Raw genomic sequence first — 19,954 nt, 5'->3', positions numbered from 1 at the left:
AATAATTTAGGGGATTTGAGAAATGAGGAATTTAAGTATCCTAACGTGGCACTAATCAGAGACAGTGATGGAACCTACCGTATGGGCTTTAACCGGAGAGGAGGACCAAACCTAAAAGGCCCCTCCCGAAAACGAAGTGGCTTGAGAGCAGAAAAAAATCCAGTTGAGGGGTTTCGAACTCTGCCTGACCTGTAATCGCTTCAGTGATTTTTGTCTTCCCATTTCCAAAGCGTCGACAGAAAGCTCGTTAGGAAGGATTATTTGGGGAGAGAGAAATTAAAACTTTACTGAAACAGAAGAAGGAGAAGATGGCGTTCAGAGGGAAGGAGATGATGAAGAAGCTGGTGAAGAAGGTGGGAGAGAACAACTTGGCGCCTGGAGTGAAGGAACAACTCAAAAAATGCATTCCGGACAGCAAGGTCGTCATGAACCGTGCCAAACGCGGCCTTTACGCTGGCCGACACATCCAGTTCGGCAACCGCATCAGCGAAGACGGTGGAAACAAGTATTTCTTTCTCTTCCATTCCATTACTCCTTGGTTGATCCTGGAATTAAATTCTTTGTTGAAATCGTTTATTTTACCATTCTTACTGTATTTTTATTGGATGTTTTAGTTTTTGCCCTGAAGGGATTTGTGGAGTGGTATGATAATTGGGGGTTGAGAATTCAGCTGGTGTTATTGTATGGGTAGGGTAGTACGATATTAGTTCAGGAATTTGATGCAAATTAGGCTAGAAGTTATTATCATTTAGAAAACTCAAAATCAGAGTCAATCATGGGATCTTAAACAGTTTGGTAACTAAAAATTGTATACAATGAAGCATTTTTGGTGGTTTGGATCTTTGTCTTGAAATCAAATTCAGCTAATTCACTTGTCATCGTGCTGTCTATATCTATGGCTACCAAGAGGCCTTTGTGATTTCCTGTTTTTGGTGTCTCTCGCTACTGGGAAAGAATATTTTGGATTGTTTGTCATTGTTGAGCACATGTTACGTTATTTTGAGATGTTGTATTTCCTTGGAAGCATGTGATCCGTTCAAGTTCTCAGCTGCAAAGTTTTGTGTTCTACTTTTTTTGTGCACTTTGAACTCTGATATGTATGGCTGAATCAGTCCTAAAGAATATATTGAAAGAAAAAAAGGATTGCTTTGTTTTGTCATGTCTTGCTTTCACTTTTTCAAGGATTTAAATGCTTCCTAAGGGTCAGAGATTTCTTTGATTTGGATCGTAAGGTCTTTCGAAGACAATATTGGCCATGGTTGAGTAAGAATGGAGAGAATGATTCTTGTAGCCAATCCCTAGTTCTTGGGATCAAAGCTTTAGTTCAGTTGAGCTGAGTTTAGACTTAAGCTGTGTTTTGCTGCCCAAACTTTCTTATTACTTTGCTCAAATTCCTTCATTGAAGTTTCTTAAAAATATATGGAGTTTCTTCTTGCTCTGTTGTTCATAGGGAAATTTTAACATTGTGTAATGGTTGTGACAGGTCGAGGAGGAGTTGGAAGCCTAATGTCCAGGATAAGCGGCTCTTTAGTTATATCTTAGATCGCCACATTCGGGTCAAAGTCACCACTCATGCCCTTCGATGCATTGACAAGGCAGGTGGAATTGATGAGTACCTGCTGAAGACTCCCTACCAGAAGATGGATACAGAGATGGGCCTGTTCTGGAAAGCTAAAATTGAGAAGATGTATGAAGAGCTTGGGCAAATGGAGGTAGTATTCTTTTCACCAGAGGATGAAGCAAAGTTTGAACAAGGTTTCAAAGACCTAAAGCTAGCCGAGAGAGCAGCTCGAAGGGATGCCAGAAGGCAGATGTATGGATGGACAGGGAAACAGGAAAAAATCGAGGATGGAAAAACCAGCCAAGTAACTGATGATGAAACTGCTAGGATTGGGGAAGATAGTTAAAGTTAACGTGTTGATGTTCATGAACCGCTGGTTGCAAATTCTTGAGTTTAGAACTGCTTGCCATCTTGGATACTGTCCACATTTTTGCTACCTTTTAAGGGTTTTTTTTCCCCGAATGAATAATTTTGTAGCTCTGGTTTATTGATTGTTACGTTTGGAATTAGTCTTACTAGGATCGGGCCTGATAGACATAAGCATGTCGTCAACTTCACAGTTAGCAAGTCTCTATTTTCTGATAGACAAAAGGTCATCCTTTTGTGTTTTAACATAAACATGAAGGTTAAAGTTTAAACTGCAAGTTTCTCTAGCAAATCAACAGATTCAGCACAATCAGAAGGCCGGTGGGCATGGAAAAGTTGTATCTGACGCTCGAGATTCAGCCCATCGGAAAAATCAGTTAGAATACTGCAATGGCGAGGGACAACAGGTTCTGAATTTCACAAGCTGAAAGACTAAAACGCTGGCATAATTTGCACTTGCACACAGTTTTTGGCCAACAATCAAAACTTAGAATGAACTTTCATGGATTAGCAGAGCATCTCCATATTTTCTGGTGAGTTGGTATGACTACCAACAATTCATCAGGTATGCGCCTGATAAGCATTGGCACGACAGACACGAGCTGTGGCAGTGCCTGTAAGCGGCAAGAAATTATCAGTTGTTGCGGTAGCAAAGCTGGATTTTCACACATAGGTCGAGTTTTACATGACAGATTTTGTAAACTCTTACTTTCCTTTAGGGACAATACCAATTTACCATGACCAATAGTTCACATTTTATGCTTAGGAGCCAGGCTGTTACTCTCCTTTACTCAAGTGTGTTTCGTGTGTGATAATCATCTGCTATGGCAACCAAAATTCCCTGTAGGGTCTATGGAAAGAAAGAAAAAAGTTATGGAAAAGGTAAATTCCGCCCCATATTTGAATTTGCGAGGTCTCAGTTCTCACTTCGCACCAAGCATAAAGCCAAAACTTGGTCTCCAAGCATTGGGTCAATGAGCCAATTAACACTTTCAAACTAACATACACCAACAGTCCAATTAGATGATGACGTTTTCAAATGACGTTATCAAATGAAACTCGAACGTATATTTAAGCTGTCGTCTCTCTCGCGCGTTACCTTAACACACTAATCATCCTGACAGACAAGAACTAAAATCTTGCCCGAGAAGCCTCAGCTTCTATGGTCTATATATTTATAAACGCTGAACCTGCAATCAATTGATCATATTCCTGTGACCCCTTGAATCGAAAGTTGAAACAACGAGATGGGCAGAGAAAACTGGTATGTTCCAGAGCGCCTGAAGAAAGCAGTGAAGAAGATAAGATCTCTACTTAGCTTAAACCTGACCAAATGGCGCTTATCTTGCTTCCTCAAACTTGCTTCCACCAGGCGGCAGCGGCCACAGTGCTTGAGCTTTAACGATCGCTTGGGTTTGCACGGCTGCATCGAGGATCAAGAATCCGACGAAAGAAGTACGGTTCGAGCTCTTCAAAGAGTGGCGAGCTATGCTGCAGATGATGATGTTGACAGAAGGGCGGAGATTTTCATCTCCAATTTCCGTCGCCAGCTTTGGTTAGAAAGGCAGGTTTCTTTGGAGCTAAGATACTGCCGAACCAGGAGTTTGGACAGAGACTAGTCTCCAACCATTGCAGATATGTTATAAACAAGCCGGTTGAGCTATACCCTATTGTAAGCAGTGCCCCGGAAGAATTATCAAGAACGAGATTAGATTTATACTTAGTATTATTTTTCCTTTTCGCGAGGCTTTATACCATATTTATACTGCAAAATTGTTTGAATTTCTGGTTTTGGTTGAGCTTTGATTGTTTTATTTTTTTTCTTATTTTCTTTCTTGCATCAATTTGGGTTGTATAAACTTTTTTTTTTTGCTGGGTTGTGTAAACTTGAATTTGTCTTTTGTTCTTCCTTTGTGAATTAATCACACCAATTAAAAATGTTCAAATTGTTTGGATTCCTTTCGAATGCTTGCTACATTAAATTGTTTAAGAGAGTAGAGACAAACAGGGGAAGAGTTTGGAGAAAGAAGAAAGAATTTCAACAGTAGAAAGAAATTGTAAAGAGAAAAAAACTCAAATGAGCAACCTCATTTCTCCACCACGATGTTGATCATGGTGATGAGAAATCTGTAAGCTATACAGAGTGTTTACAAGCGAAGTGTGAAAGCTCACGACATGGTTCATTCCTTTATTCATGTCTACCGATCTCGAGGGAGAATTATTTAGAAGATTCTTTATCTATGACAGTCTCAAACGCCCCGACCAGTGCTCTCACCTTGTTCTTCCTCTCTTCAAGTAGCTTACTGGCTGTCTCCTCGATCACATCGTTGTACGGTGTTGCAGATTCCTTCCTCCCGTGGCTTTTGGCGACCACGTTTGCTGCCTCTGGCTTTGGTTCTTCAACCTCTTCTGCAATTACTTCTTCTTTACTTGATTGGAGCCCCTGCTGCCTCCCTTCATCGTTCTCCTGCCTGCTCTCAAGTTCATTTTCTTCTCCGATTATCTCTTTAGTAGCTGCCACCTCGTCACTTACATTATTCTCTTCTCCCTTGTCTTCAGTTTCTGTTTTAGCCTCCTCATGAGGAATCTTTTCCTGGAGGTCATCGGTTTCCTCTTTGATTCGGTTCTCTTTATCTTCTTCATGTTGGGTATGATCAGATTTTTCTTCCTGAAACTTGTCTTCCATTTCTTCAGTTGGAGGAGGCACGTTATGTTCTTGCGAAGCTGCGGAAATACCACCAGGGTTTTCTTTTCCTTCTTCAACACTCTTAACTTCAGAAGTATCCACAACATCCGGATGTTCACTTTCTTCAGCTTTTGGCAACTCGGAATCATCTATCTCACCCTGATCATCTTTCACAACCTCTTCAGGTTGATGATCCACGTTTTCTTTATTTTCATGCTTGGTTTCAACTTCCTGTGCTTCTTTTTTGTCATGACTACTAACTGGAGGATTCTTTGAACCCGAAGAAGAAGTACTTGCCTTCTTAGTGGTGGGACTCGTGGTCTTCTTCATGCTCCTAGATGAAGACAACGTCGTCGTCTGTGGTTTTCCTGCATTTGGCTTCTTGGCAACCCTTTCCAAAGTTGCCTTGGGTGCAGCAGTGGGCTTTGAGGAAAAAGAAGCAGATCGGGATGTTGTTGGTTTCTCTCGAGCTGGAGAGATAAGTGCCTTCTGAACTCGAGCAGCTGATGGCGGCCTATCAAAAGATCTTCTTCTGAGCAGATTAGGCCTTTGGGAGGTGTCTTCAGGCCCAGTTTTTTTAACCGTCTTGACACCATCATTGCGTGAGCTTATTGTAGGCTTGAGATAGTTGGGTACTTGTTTGTCAGTGGAACCTGGAGTGGATCTTCTTTGGCCATGGGCGACGGAAGGATTCGAAGGGGAGGTACCCCTCTTCTCTTTCCCCAAACTGCTCTCTCTTTTTGTCGTTGCCATAAATCGTTGGAAGTCTCTGACTCTCCTCTAAGAAAATTGTAACAAAAACCTGCATTAACATAAAAAATGCAGCATAACCAAGACTGAGTGTGCCACCCAAGAAAGAAAGAGCATCGGGCTGACAGGAATGCACATCATTCTCCCTCTCGTAAGAAAAAAATTGCAGAAAATCAAGTTGGTTTCTGATTGAAGGGAAAGAAATTTAACCTTTAGTTTGCTACTCAAATTTAAACTCAGCCGTTTGCATAGATGATTACATCTTGTATAATCACATTCTCAAAGTCCTTTAATTACATGAAAATTCCAGCCTTTTCTTAATGAAAACACGTATAACCTTTCAATCCAAAATCACCCATTGTTTGAGAGAAGGTGCATATTTCATTCGGGATTAGCAGCCAGGTTCTATATTCCAAGTTCTAACACCTAGCAACAAGAACAGCAATGAAGAAACTTCACCAATGTATATGTTTACAAATGTCTAAGAGATTCAAAGTTCTTGGGGTGTCTTCCATTTTTGTCCGTATCCATTTAAAGTTTAAAAAAGAAAAATGAAATTTCTAAGCTGCAAAGAAACCAAGTCTAAAAATATCATATTATTGCGTGCAAAATTCCCAACCCGCAATCCTCAAGACAAGCAAATAAAATGAAAATTAGAATTTAAAAAGGAAAAATTGAACCCAAGTTTCGAAAAGAAGGCATCATCAGGATAAGATCCCCTGGAGAAAGGAAATAGATAGATATAGTTAGCGTACCTTGATGGTTCAAAGCAAATTCATGGAAGAGTGGAAGTGTGGGAACAAAGGATCGAAATGATTTGAAGAAGAAGAGTATATGAAGGGAAAGAGGGAGAGAGGGTTACATGAAAGAAACGAGAGGTTTCTAGGTTTTGATAAAAGGAGCGTGAATTTCGCACGACTCAAAGGCTGGCTCTGTAAACTAAATTTTGTTCATCAAAACAAACCGAGACAAATGGGGGATTGTTGACCTTTTCAACTGGCTAAATTTCTTTGGTTTTAACGCGAGAAATAACAGCTTTGCACATCTTGGGAAACATGTTTGTTTATGTCAGGTAACATAAACATGAAAGAATATACTAATATGCTTTGTTCTTCAGACCTGTGTTCTAACAAAAGAAATCCCTTTGATTATGCTTTGTTGTTCATGTTTGCAGTCTGCATTTAATTTACTATATATACATCAAAGTAAATCCAGCTTAAGCCTAGCCCTTTCTTGCTGCTTAAGACAAGGGCAAGCAAAGCTGGTTAGGAAAACCATATCCCCTCCACTGCATTTGGCAAAAGGTGAGAGTAAAGGCTTCACCAGCTGGTAATCAGCTTCATCATAAACAAAACGCAGATGATTAATCGAGAACATAATTTCCTAGTTCAGAACGATCGAAGCTGGGAACATGAGGACGAAAATCAAATGCCTAATTCTTCCATATGGAGCTAGCCTAGCTAGAGGGCCCCAAGCCGAGTCTTCCCCTTGAGGAGAACGCCTTTAGACATTGTCGGACCAGATATCAGATATGGTTAATCCCTGCAATATTTTAACAACATGCATGTCACCCACTAAGCCACTACTCCATTAATGATCTCTTAGTCTAATAACTTAAAAATCATGTAAGCAAGTACTTCCAAATCAATTATTAATCAGCACAATCTGCAGCTTACGATGGATTGCCTGATTAAGTAGGTGCTTGACAAGGAGGTTCATTTCTTTCTGTCATGGTTTCTGCTTGGGTTTTAACCATTAAAACCACTTTCTGTTGTCGTTGTTGTTCGGCAATTCCTAGTAGGCTTTGCCCAGACGACACGCCATTTCCATTATACGGACCAAAGGCAATACCTAGCCAACCTGTACATAATCTCCTCCCTTATCAATAATTAATTGATTAATGCCCACATATATATTACCAAATTCCCGCCTTACCCTTTGCTTTTTTCCTTGAAAAGCTTACATCTATTTTTATAATCAAAAGCTTATCTTGATGTGGCTAACCAGAACAAGAAGCTTAAGTACTTAAAAACATATATAGTATAGTTATTAGCTACATCATCAACAGTGGAATTTGTGGGGGGACATGGGACCTCAGCCTTCTGTCCGTCTACATTATAATATATGTTTTTTAATCCTCCATTGCAAAAAGCAAAAAAAAGGGTATTCTTACCTCATTTTCTTCTTCATCAATTCTTTATTTTATTAAGCCTCCATGGGGCATGCTTCTTTAGGCAAAAATAAAGCTCCACCAAGGTCTTTTTCTAGTACAATTAGCAATGAAAAAGAAACTCATGATAGATGGGTTTGTCCATCTAATTAATTAATGCTTTCAAGAAAAATGAAAAAGGCAATTGTCTAACAACAAAATGTTTGAAAATTTTTTCAGCCGATCCCATTATTTTTGTTCATCATGCTTGGAGCTCGGCAGCTGGCCTATTCCACAACTTAATGATGGTGCCATTGTTCTTATTTAGAAATTTGTTTATTGCTCGATTGATCTGTGAAATTGTAAACTATGTCAATCCTTTTCTGTTATTTTAGTGCTGCATCTGTAAACAATCCTTATCCCACTCTAACACCATTACTCATAAAACCAAAAAGGAAAAAACAAAAAGCCACACGTGGGGTTGATAATTCTAATCCATTATTTGACCTAGCTTTACCTAAACATTTTCAATGAATTGGGGAGGTTTTGCAGCTTTTTTTTCCTTCTTTATCTAACCAATTGCAGAGATTTTCTTTTGGTGAGGAAAGCAACTCCTATCAGGTGTCAAAAAAATAGAAGGGTTCTCATTATTGCTTTAGTTGGTTAAGTGACTAGCTTTCCTACAATCCATAGTGCAAATTGACCAAAGCTTTTTGATTCAAACACTTTCACACCTTCAACATTAATTTTCATTATGGTGTGCTTCAATGTTTTCAAGAGTTTAAACCCATTGGCTCGTCAATCTTGAATGAAGCTATCATTGGGTTTGTTGACTAGTCACAATTTGCCCACCATATCTCTATTTCAAGGTTCCAATAAACCAATATTGAAATTAAGATAAAAATTTTGAATTTATTATATTTTATATTAAGATTATTATTTATTATTATCTACCCATAAACTAATAAAGACTAGGAGATCCATGCAATATTAAACAAAAAAAGAGTCTTAATCCGATTAATATTTTGCAATTTTAATTCCAATTTTGCGACTTCATGTCTTTTCTATGTCTTTTTTTTTTTAAATAATAACAAAGAAATAAAAAAATGGTAGATGGGCTATGGTATAACTCGTACAATAGGCGCGGGGGCTGAGGGTAGTAGAGAAAACGACGTCGGACCCACGGCCATTAAGCGCATGTTAGGATCAACCCGATTGCCCATGACCTACGTTTTTATTGTACCTTACTAAAATAAAAATTCCTTGCTTCTTATTTGAGTTTTTGTTAAAAAAAGGAAGAATTTATCATAATTGTTTATATTAATTAATCATTTATAAATTCTAAGTTGGTACACGTTATAAAATTTGGAATCAATTCTGTTCAAAGCAATAAGGAAAAACAATTCTTTGATGTTAAAATAACCATGTAAGTAATTGTTTTGAAATTAAATCATAATTAAGATTAAAATAGTAAAAAAATAATTTTTAAATTAATCAATTGTCACGTGGTCACATCAATTAATAAAATTATATACTACATGAATATAAGAAAGTTAATGTGATTTTTTGAGTATGACGATAATTAATTTTTTATTAAAATTGAAAAAGAAATTATAATTTAAGTGTGAAGTATCAAATTTAAAGATGTCAAGGCAAAATAAAGCAGAACTTTTGAATGTAAACGTGTGATAGTGGCTGAAAGCAGCAAATAAAATGGAAATTTGAATCGAAGGATGACATCCCAAAATGTGAATTTAAGAAATCAAAAGAAAATGACTCCAAGAAAGTAAAGACAAAGATTGAATATAAAATCAATTAAAATAAACACAACAATAAGAAGAAGAAAAGCCTCACAAGTCAACAGGATATTTTAATAAAATAAAAATGTGTCAATTGCAAGTAATTAAAAGCCATCACATCTTTTCATCCAAAAAACAAAACCCCGTCATATCAAAATTCTAAATTTTTTCACTAATTTCATAAATCAAAATATTGTACAAAAGTTAAATTAGAAATTAGTAGAAATTAGGAATAAATAATAATAATAATAATAAGAGGTAGGGGCGGCTCAGCTGTTGATGTGGGGTTCTGTTCCGTTTCCGTCCACAAAATCATTTCCACTTTAAGCTTCTGAAAAAAAGAAAATGTGGCCCCACAGTTTTTCTTCAGCCGTTGATCTTTGACTCTCCTAAACCAAAATCAAGGGTCTCGATATCACGGAACCCCGATTTGCTGTTAGGACGGCAAGGGCAGCCTAAGCAGGCTGTACTCCTTTCTCTTTGTTCCTGCCTTTGTTTTTTGTTTTTTCTTTTTTTTTTTGAAAAAAAATATTGGTCGTAAATAAAAGAGGAAGATTGCTCATTGCAGGCATTGGGTCTTTCTTTCATACACGTTTTTGCTTCTCTCTCTCTCTCTCTCTCTCTCTTCCTCTTTCCTAGTGTTGGCCTTTGTGGCGTTGTCTCGCTTTCTTCTTTCTTCTGTCTTCTTTCTTTCATCTTCTCGAAGACTTAAAAAGAAGCTCGCTTTCTCTCTTTAATCTCTTCTGTATATTCAAAGAATCAGAAGGAGAACACGGATAAGCAAAGAGGTAGAGAACATGAACATGGCTTTCCCTTTTTTTTTGTTTTCAAATTTAACGTCTTTTCTTCCTTCCTTTCTTCTTTCTTCTTTTTACCTCAATGAAATTCGCTTTCACAACAAACCCACAGTTTTGATCATTTTTCATTAAATTCTCACTTCTTCTAGCTCTTGCAAATAAGGGTCTTTGTCTTAATCGAAGGTTTTCTTTGTTTATGTACATTGAAAGATTGGTTATTTGGATGACTTGATCATTCTGCTTTCCAAGAAAGAATCTTGGTAATTTAGTCTCACGAATTTCTGTATGGTGGTGGTGGTGGTGGGCTTGGAAGGGATGGAAAAGTATTGAAGAAATGTTCAATTTGCCTTTTTTTTTCCTATCTTATTTTGGTCTCCTTTGTCTACTCTTACTGTTAAGTTTTAATTTGGTTTTGATGGCTGATCAGCTTTTTCCACCCTTAAATCACGGAGAAAGTCTTCTTTTATTTTTAGAAAAGAGGAGGTGAAAAAAAAATGGGATTGTGTGGAGAATAATTCAAACAAAACATCGGCCTTTGAGAACCAAAGGCCCACTTTTGTTGGGATCAAATACAATACTGGGGGCATGTGACCATCTAGTTTACTTTTGTTTTGCTCTTCGTTTTCCTCTTATTCACTTTTGTGATTTATTACTTTTTTTTTCTTTGTTATGCGAAAACACCAAAAGGACTCTCTTTGTGAACGTGTTTGATCCTTTGATAGCAAAGGTGTTTCATTTTCATCCCTTTTCATTTTGTTCATTCTGTATGATTTTCTTCCTTCTGTTTATTCAATCCAGTTTTAAGGTGATTCTTTGGTTTGTGGCATCTATTTCTATCATTCTATGAATGTTTCTGTTTGGAATGCATAATTCTTTTATGCAGTGGAAAATAAAAATTTATCTGTTGGTGAATAAGGTGAGCAGAATGTAAAATAGAATTGCGTTTCTAATTTGGTTTTAGGATTACTTTCTGTAAATTGTCCTAATGATTTGTACTCTTTCCTTTTTCTTTTGGGAGTGGGGGCATAGATTATAGCAATTCAGATTATATCAGGTTGAAAATAGGTTGCAAATCTTCTCCTTTATGGTTCCAAATTTGAGTAGCCTTTAAGGATAGCTGCCAGGCACTGTATTTTGGGGGATTTCTTGAACTTAATGGGCAATAGCGTTTCTGATTGATTGGTTATGATTATGTTAGTAGCAGTCATAATCTTAAATTGGTAAAGTTTTAAACATTTACAGCAAATAATTTGAAGGTACTAAATTTGGTTTTTGCGTGGGAAAAGGAAGGTGATATTTTGAGGTTAGATTTATGCATGAAATCTGTTCTCTTTTATCAATTTCATGGTTTATCTATTGTGTTAATGTTGGGATGAAAGTTACCCTTGCTTTGGAAGGTTAACAGATGGTTTATATTTGAAATCTTTTAAGCTTGTATAAGCAGGTATCGAGAATTACCTTTTGGCTTGAATTAATGTTTATAAATATTATCTTACTTCTAATGAACTATGACCGGTTCCTGCAGTAAGCATGCAATGTATGCTTTTAATTATGATTTTTAGGTTGTCTTTTTTGTCCTGAACTAAAGTTTTGCCATGGTGGAGGATTTCTTTTCTCTTATTAATGATACATTTATTTTGATTTTTCCAGATATAAACGATACTTGTTACCTAGATGGATGGGTATGCTGGTAAAAGAGCTGTTGATGGGCTTGTTGTACCTGGCAAGAGATCAGGTCTCATCTTGAAGGATCATGTTAATAACAGAGAACGAAATGCTCAATTTTGCAACCGAATTGGATGCAATGGCAGGCTGAACTCCATGAAAGGTACGCCAAATGGCTGCTTGGAAAAAGCCAAATCTTCTAGGCCTTCTTACCGCACTTCATCAAGTGGCAAGGAAATAATTGGAAGTTCTTCTAGGGCATACTCTGCAGTTAGCAACACAAGAAAATCCTCTAGAAATCCTCAGAAAAAGCTACCATCTCAGCTGGAAACAGATTCATCTGAAACTAGTAGTGTTCAGGATGAGCCAGAAGTGTCAGAACTCATACCCCCACCAGGAAAGATTCAAAGAGGGCTGCAGCCTGATTCTGAAGATGGTGATTCTAGGGAAGTTACAGTGATGGAAGTGGGGAGCTCTAGTGTAGCGTCAAGCACAAGATCAAGGAGAAATTTTATTCAGAGATCTGGGTTGGGCAACCAGGATAGTCTGCCCAGTCCATCTGTTACTTTGGCATCTCGAAGTGCTTCCCAGGCAACTCGTGCTAATGCAAGCAAGTACGGTTTGAGAAATCTAAAATGTAACTCTATTTCTGATGTTGTCCCATCTGGTTGTTCATCATCAGATTCAAGCCTTAGCAGAAGGAAAGAAACAGTTAAAAAGAGAAACTCTGATGGAGAGGGTAGTTCCTCCACGAGGGGAAAGAAGTTGAGTGGGTCATCTTTGGAGGGACGAAACAACATTTCTAGCCACGGTGTTTCTATTTCTGATTCAAGGCGAGCCAGAAATTGGCCTCCTAACAGGGATAGTGGTGTTGCTTCAGTTAGGACTCAGAGATCAAACAGTAGTTATGGCAGAGGGAGACTCCCTAACCATGCAAATGGAAATAGTATAACTTTGAACGAGTCCCCCGTAGTCATCCCGCAAGTTCATCAATCTGATATACCTATTGATTTGAATGCCCCTGTTTCTACAGAAACTGCTGCAACTCGTGCTAGTTCTTACGGTCGAGCAGGTAGTATCAGTGAGAGTTTACGCAGTGTCATGCCCTCTAGTCCTTCAGAAGTTGGCATTACCCGCTCTTCATTGAATCTGGATAGCTTCCAGCGCTACAATATGGATGGCATTGCAGAGGTATGATTAACAGGATATATCAACCTGCATTGTCTTATGCATGCATTTATACCTTTCTTGTTCTATGGAATTCAGCGAAGGGACTGTGGGGGGCTGTGAGTATTATTTACCCATGTAATAACTCAAATCATGTGGTGTTACAGAGTTCTCTCCAGGGGGAGCAAAAACGAACCATTAGTAGTTTGTTTGCTGTGTTTTTGATTTACCGAAGCTTCAACTGTTACTATTGTTTTTTCTGTGTTATGCAGGTATTATTAGCACTTGAGAGGATTGAACAGGATGAAGAATTGACGTATGAGGTAAATTAGTTTTGAAGTGTTTCATTTGCCTGATTGTTCTCTGTTGTTGATTCTGTTTCTGTCTTGCAGCAATTACTTGTTCTAGAGACCAGCTTGTTCCTTAATGGCCTAAACTTTTATGACCAGCATAGAGAAATGAGACTGGATATAGATAATATGTCATATGAGGTTTGTTGTGTTTTGCTATGTTGGTGCAAAGTTTGCATTTTATTTCCCCCCACTTCATGCTTCTTGTTGAAATATGTGGTAAGCTTTTCCTGCTATTATGACAGGAATTACTAGCTCTAGAAGAGAGGATGGGTTCTGTGAGCACTGCATTATCAGAAGAAGCATTGTCAAAATGCCTTACAAAAAGCATCTATGAGGCAACATCTTCAGAGGATGGAAATGTCAGCTGTGAGGGTGAAAAGGATGATGTCAAATGCAGTATATGTCAGGTCCTTTTCTGTATAACTTTTCACTCTATCAGTAAAAACTTTGTACTACTATATTCCTCTGATCATCTCTGGATGTGACTGCAATTGTTTCTTGACTGGTTTCAGTTCAACTTAATGGAATTCCATTGGTTTTCCTCTTGCAGGAAGAGTATGTCATCGGTGATGAAGTAGGGAGGTTGCAGTGCGAGCACAGGTATCATGTGGCATGCATACAGCAGTGGCTGCGGGTGAAGAATTGGTGCCCTATTTGCAAAGCATCAGCCGAACCCATGCAGTCTTCCGCGCCCTCCTCGTAACTTAGTTGAATTTGAATAGAAAGCAAGAGGACGAGTTTTCTTCTGTACAAATTGATTGCTTCCCTTCAGCATTTTTTATTTTATGATCACCTTGTAAATGTCAAATCTCTTTCTCATGTCAGTCAACTAATAAAAACAGGTGCTCTTAGCTCTGCACTGGAGCTTAATTCACCCATAAAAGAAATGTGAATCAAAATACACATATTACTTCTGTAATTTGAGCTTGATCAGTTCTTTCTCTCTTCTTGGTAGATGTCCATTAGGTGCCTGATGTACTTATTTTTCATACCTTCCATAATTGCTAGCAAAACCAAAGATACTTTTTCCTTCGTGGTTCTCTCAGGGTAGTAGATGCATTGGGAATTTGCTGATATTTGAAGGTTAGATAAACAGCGATACAGGATCTTATGTGATAGTAACAGCTATGGCCTATGGGCAACTTCCTTTTTCTTTATTCCCTCATTTTCCCCTTTAATAAGTAATATCAAATTCTGCATAAATTCCCTGTTTTCAATCATTCCATGCGGTCGCTTTTACAATTAAACACAACCCTCTGCTTCAAATTTTGGGCTTAGGAAGCACCCGATGAGTAATTATGCAAAGGCTTTGACACTCTTTTTGGTGGCACCTACTTGTTTTTTTCTAAATCTTTAAGCTATGCCCTGCCTTTCATTTTCACTGGTTCCACAGTTTGGTGCTTTACCTGCATTTGTTCAGCTTTTTGATTTGGTTATATAAGATTTTGTTGCCTGTGCCAGAGATTAGTGTGCAGAAAGCTATGAAAAACAATACCTTCATCAGAATTGCGGGCCATTATTGTAATAGAAAAATGGCTAACTAAAATCCCAGCATACAAAGGAGGAAAAGGAGATGGACATTTGCTTAAAAAAGTAACCTTTTCTGTAACTATAGGTGCAGGAGATTTCTTGGTTCATCATGTTCTTTGTCACGGTTTTAGGAGGAAGTCGTGAAATCCACCGAAGTTGTATACTAAAATGAGACTAGATATTTAAATCATGGATCTTGCAATTTGGTGTGGATTGTAAAACTTTTGCTATAGGTTTAAGATATATACAACAATTGTAATTACATTGATCTTCCAAAGCATCGTCGGCAACAATCCATCTCCAAAGTTTAAACAGTTGCTTTGAGGCAGAAACCCTCAGACACTCTCGACAGTCTAATTTGATAATGTCCCTCTGAATCAGAAAGGGTGCTTTCACAATATCAATACTTTCACAATATCAAATCATCATTCACTGGTTCATCAACTGAACCTCAATACCAGCTCTGCATGGTCCAGATAGCTGAAATGGCTAATGTGGTTAACACTGATGGCCAAAAAAACAAAGCATTGTGACCCATCTACATCATGCAACATACGAGTAAAAGAGAGACAAAGATAACTGAACTTTGTGAGGTCCTGGTTAACCTCCTCTGCAGCTTCAACAGAAAAGCCACTCCAGTAAAATTTTTCAAATTTAGGGAAAGAAAAATGGCAAACATATTCATTGATGTTGCAATAAGGTTCATCACTTTTCCTTTACAAGTGATGTAGATGTCTTCAACATGTAAATTGGCCTACCCGTACAGCTAAATAATGTTTAATAACAGCTGCCAAATTGAGATTTGCCCCAACCTCAGACACACAATTAGGTAACTCATAGGGAAAAGATTCATAGTATATGCATAACAAAGGAACAACATTTCCATAAACAATTAAAAAGAGTACTTACCTACCATTACCAACTTTTGCACAACTAATAGTTACAGTGTGTCACGATGCAAATATTGAAAGAGTGATTATGGAACTGAGAACACAGTTTTCAGGTTATGATATACTGAGTAACGAAAATGTAATAAAAAAATCCAAAAGTGAAGTGGTGAAAGTTGCAAATCTAATTATCTGAACATAAAATGGAATTCCAAAAACATTTTATTGATAAACTGCTCAACAATAAAGGACAACTCAACAAAGGATAGCGTTTGCATGTCATCAAGTACAATTGCAAAATTATTGCTCTCATATCTAGAGCAGAGTGAAGTCGAAAAAATGCTCTTGTAAGCAGTAGCAAGTAAGAGTGCCTACTCCAACTGAAGAGAGAAGGGTTGTTGGTACAGAATATTTCTCATCCAATGTTGAGAAACTTGTACTTCTTATAGTCACCAAGCAATCCTCTTCATCTACAACTGCCCTTTTCCTGTTCCAGATAGTCAGACATCAGAATGCAGATTGGATGATTTGGTCCACAGAATACTTGCTGAAAATAGCAAGCACTCTGCAAAAAAACCTAGCATGATGCTTTTGCAGGGACCAAAATATCCCAACTTATAGAGCTTAAGATCAATTAAGTTTGGCCAGCTTCAGATTCAAACAATGTGTAGTAACTGCTTGACATATGTAAGATCAGAGTAAGCAACTCTATAAAATTTGTTTTATTACTAGCCTGATACCAAGTCACTCAACAAGCCATATAGTACTTTTGAAAATCAACTGATGCTGTAGACCTGCCATGTTTAATTTTTAGTTGGATATGTCTCTCTCTATCTCCATCTCTCCCTCCCTCTCGTTTCTTTTCTTCTTCTTTCTGTTTTTTTATTTTCTCTCTACATTGTTCACTCCTCCAATAGATTAGCAAAAAATGTACACACACACACACACACACACACATGTATATATTAGCTAAATGAAATTTAAGAAACATGCAACTGCATACATATCTAATCAACAGTCAAGAACAGTGGTTTGAGCAATATGAAAACTGTATGCCACCAAATCAGCACGTCAGAAACTCCACAAGAGCATGGCATCAGAGCTAAGCAAATAGATCTTTCAGGGGTCATTTAGCAGAAACATCTAAAATAAACCACCATGGACAATTTAATGGATGCCAATTTGTTATTAATATTGGAATTCAATCAATTCTCAGATTTTAAAATTACATACAGAGCAATGCTGCAGCTCTCACATAAGTAATTTTACCTTTCACCAAGCTACAAAACAGTATCCCTGCAAAACTTTAATAGATTTCCTCCTCATTGGCTGTAAATTACAAGAAAAGCTTGAGATCTGTTGAGATGGCAGAAGACAGCCAACAACAATGCTAATCGTACAACAGAGCAACCAGTTATAAGCACTTCCTTGTTAAGCACCTTAGCTCAGTTGCTCAAAAATAATTTTCTGATCCATCCTGGCTCTGCAGCAGGAGTACAGACATTCCGACACTCAAACTCATAATTTCATCTTGCAAGGGCCAGAGATTTATCCGAGTGGCTGCCATCTGGTTCGTGTCGGTAATGGAGAAGACGTGGGAGCTTCAGTGTTCAACATTTGTCAAGCACATTGAACCAGAATGGACAGATGCAATCACAGCTTCAGGATAAACAAATCTTTGTAGGATATTTCATTCTTCCATCGAATGCATACAAGTTTTTTCCAGCAGCAATGGCCAATCTTCACCCAGCTGCTGGGGATTTAGCTCCATTGCCACTTTGAAATCAAGCAAAGATATTGAGCACCGCTGCCCCTGTTCCTGCATAACTTCTGCAGGCCCAGAGCTACTCTGCATATGCAAGTGATTACTTGGCCACATCCCATTAACAAGCTTGCCTTGAGGCTGCTGCTTGTGGGCAGAGTGCTTTCTCAACTGATGTGTAGACCTTGATCCCGCCAAATCAACACATGACCTGATCAGTTTCTTCAAGTATACATCCAACATGTTATTCAACATACTAGCAGATTCCACAGAAACCCCTCCAAGGCCCTGCGCTGCCGCAATCTGCTCCATACGTTTCTTCAATGTCTCAGTGTCATACAAACCGCCACTGTCATAGTAGCTAATGAAGTCGCCACTGCTAACCAATGGTATAGCTTTGCGGGTCCCACCAACACTAGCGGAGCAAAATGGAATCCCAAGTGGTGCGAGCAGAGGACTTCTAGAGAGATTAATGTGGTTAGCTTGCTCCACCTCCTCCCCATCTTCAACAATGGCTCCTTCAGTCTGATCCTTAGTAGGCACCCTCGGTTTTTCTGTGGATCGCACTAAACCTTCTCTTTCAATTTCAAGTTGCTCGGCAACTGCTTGAAGATGTTGCACTGGTCTTTGATAATCATATGGAGTCAAACCCCCATTTTCTATACCCAATTTATTGCCATTGTCTTCCGTACCCATTGATTGAAGTGAGACACTCTCAACTTTACCATTTGGCCCCAACGGGCTGGGCCTATCCCTGAGCTTTCTATCCCGTATTCCAGACCTAACCTTTCGTGGGGACGATACTGGCAAAACCCCATTTGACCAACTGACCATATTTGGATTCTGATTGGGAACAAGGGATCCAGTTTGTTCATGTCCATCTTCTCTACCAGGAAAACTTTTCACAGTTTGTATCAAAGATTTTGCGGGACCCGCTTCATGAACTGGTGGCGGAGTCTTAGCCTGGCATGCATTTTTCAAGATTGATCGTATCAACTGATTATGAAGTGGCAGGTTCTCCCTCCCAAGAATGCGGTAGCATGACTTATCGAACTCACTTTTACTGAGCTTCTGACTTAAAAACCTACTCAAATTACTAAAATACCTTTTTGACCTCTCAGCCCCAATCTTCTTCACTATCTGAGCTTTCAATTCGCCTAAATCAATTCTAGAGCCCTGCTGCGGTTGCATTGCTCAATAAGCAGATTCCTACACCATTCACAGAACTACAAAACCACTGAAACCCAATTCCACCCCAATTTACAGCTTTCTCCACCACCAAACAAGTCCAAAATCACCAATTTGCATACCATACAATGCAAATCAAACTCTCAATCTCTGCATATTGAGAGTAAAACAGCAAGGACGAAATCCCAGAAAAAGAAAGGCAAAAAGAACTCACAATTCCCAAGGTGGATAGGGTTATTTCAGTTTCCAAACATCCCTAAATTGGCCCACGGAGAAACCATACAATGCAAACCCAAATCTCATCTTCGGAGAACCAAAACCCTAGGGATCAAACTCCAGTTGAGTGGTTACCAGAAACCCTACTAAACAAAGCCGAATTGAATAAAGCAAAGAACAAATCAAAACCCTAAAGTCGGTATCACCGAACTTGAAAAAGCAAAAGAAAGAAACAACAGCCCCTGCCTCGTCTCAAGCGGAACAGCACGAACCGTAAATAAAATCACTGCAGCAATTAAAACCCAAGGTTTCTTTTACAGTCTAATTCAAAATACAAATACAGTTGGGAATTGGAAAAATTGAAGTTGAAGGAAAGAGATCAGTGGAGTTGGTAGGATAGAGTTGAGAACAGAGCACGAATTGCAGAGAAAAAAAAAGCAGCAATGAAGAGCGCAAAAAAAAGAAGCTCCAGAGTAATGAAAAAAATATAAAAAAAAAAAGATTGATTGAGGGCTGACCTTAGACAAACTTGCTTGACCAATTGCAGAGAAATCGAGTGCCACTCAGTTGTTGGTTGGGGGGGGTCGGGGTCTGGGTTTGGGTTTGGGTTGGATTGCTCGCTGCCTCGATTCTTTTTGGCTTCCTCCCTCTACTTTCTATTTTCTTAATTTCTGTGTTTATTTAGAGTGCATTTGCCATCCTTTCGAGCTTTCCCTTCTTCTGGATTTGCTATTATTTCAGCTCCGCTTCGTTTTGTGTTTAGCTCGATCCCTCGCTGCTATTATTTTAATTTCTCTTTTCTTTTTTTTTTTCTTCTCTCTCTCTCTCTCTTCTTCTTTTGTATATAAAATATGTATATTAATGTGTGTTTCTTCTCTTATTTCTTTCTTTTCCTTTCGTTCCCTCCCTCCTCTCTCTCTCTCTCTCTCTTCGCTCCCTTCTTTCTCGCTATGTCTTCGACTTCACCTTGTGTTCCTTTTAAGTGTAAACGTGTTTCATTTCTTTTTTTTTGTGTTTTTTATATCATTATTTAATTAAATATTATTATTTTGTTGATAAATAAATACATTTTAAAATT

The 19,954-nt window shown here is 38.3% G+C and overlaps 5 protein-coding genes across 8 annotated transcripts; 3 read left to right on the top strand and 2 right to left on the bottom strand.

Moving 5' to 3' along the window:
* LOC18587627 lies at positions 64–2,079 on the top strand. The gene is made up of 2 exons (XM_018128297.1): positions 64–505; positions 1,484–2,079. The coding sequence occupies exons 1-2, from the start codon at positions 309–311 to the stop codon at positions 1,905–1,907; spliced, it is 621 nt and encodes a 206-aa protein (XP_017983786.1). The 5' UTR covers positions 64–308; the 3' UTR covers positions 1,908–2,079.
* Positions 3,017–3,724, top strand: LOC108663494. The gene has a single exon (XM_018128298.1). It carries the CDS (start codon positions 3,175–3,177, stop codon positions 3,544–3,546), a length of 372 nt encoding a protein of 123 aa, XP_017983787.1. The 5' UTR covers positions 3,017–3,174; the 3' UTR covers positions 3,547–3,724.
* On the bottom strand, positions 3,862–6,357 carry LOC18587626 (protein stu1). 2 transcript variants are annotated; one of them, XM_018128296.1, is made up of 3 exons: positions 6,119–6,357; positions 5,574–5,789; positions 3,862–5,415 (listed from the first exon to the last, which is right to left on the bottom strand). In XM_018128296.1, the coding sequence occupies exon 3, from the start codon at positions 5,364–5,366 to the stop codon at positions 4,146–4,148; it is 1,221 nt and encodes a 406-aa protein (XP_017983785.1). In that variant the 5' UTR covers positions 5,367–5,415; positions 5,574–5,789; positions 6,119–6,357; the 3' UTR covers positions 3,862–4,145. The 2 variants fall into 2 exon arrangements, with proteins under 2 accessions (XP_017983785.1, XP_017983784.1); XM_018128295.1 differs by lacking the exon at positions 5,574–5,789.
* Positions 9,890–14,247, top strand: LOC18587625 (E3 ubiquitin-protein ligase MBR2). 2 transcript variants are annotated; one of them, XM_007011535.2, is made up of 6 exons: positions 9,890–10,099; positions 11,759–12,964; positions 13,213–13,263; positions 13,333–13,431; positions 13,536–13,700; positions 13,844–14,247. In XM_007011535.2, exons 2-6 carry the CDS (start codon positions 11,783–11,785, stop codon positions 13,994–13,996), a joined length of 1,650 nt encoding a protein of 549 aa, XP_007011597.2. In that variant the 5' UTR covers positions 9,890–10,099; positions 11,759–11,782; the 3' UTR covers positions 13,997–14,247. The 2 variants fall into 2 exon arrangements, with proteins under 2 accessions (XP_007011597.2, XP_017983627.1); XM_018128138.1 differs by lacking the exon at positions 9,890–10,099 and adding an exon at positions 10,579–10,835.
* LOC18587624 lies at positions 15,910–19,720 on the bottom strand. 2 transcript variants are annotated; one of them, XR_001929610.1, is made up of 3 exons: positions 19,395–19,720; positions 16,980–19,162; positions 15,910–16,197 (listed from the first exon to the last, which is right to left on the bottom strand). XR_001929610.1 is itself a non-coding variant. In XM_018128371.1 (2 exons), the coding sequence occupies exon 2, from the start codon at positions 18,661–18,663 to the stop codon at positions 17,401–17,403; it is 1,263 nt and encodes a 420-aa protein (XP_017983860.1). In that variant the 5' UTR covers positions 18,664–19,162; positions 19,395–19,720; the 3' UTR covers positions 15,910–17,400. The 2 variants fall into 2 exon arrangements, 1 of the variants encoding a protein (XP_017983860.1); XM_018128371.1 differs by having other exon boundaries at positions 15,910–19,162.

This window comes from Theobroma cacao, chromosome 9 (genome assembly GCF_000208745.1).
Source record: "Theobroma cacao cultivar B97-61/B2 chromosome 9, Criollo_cocoa_genome_V2, whole genome shotgun sequence".
Classification (NCBI taxonomy): Eukaryota; Viridiplantae; Streptophyta; class Magnoliopsida; order Malvales; family Malvaceae; genus Theobroma; species Theobroma cacao.
Note: the sequence above shows the minus strand (reverse complement) of the source record. Positions and strands in the feature narration are given on the sequence as shown.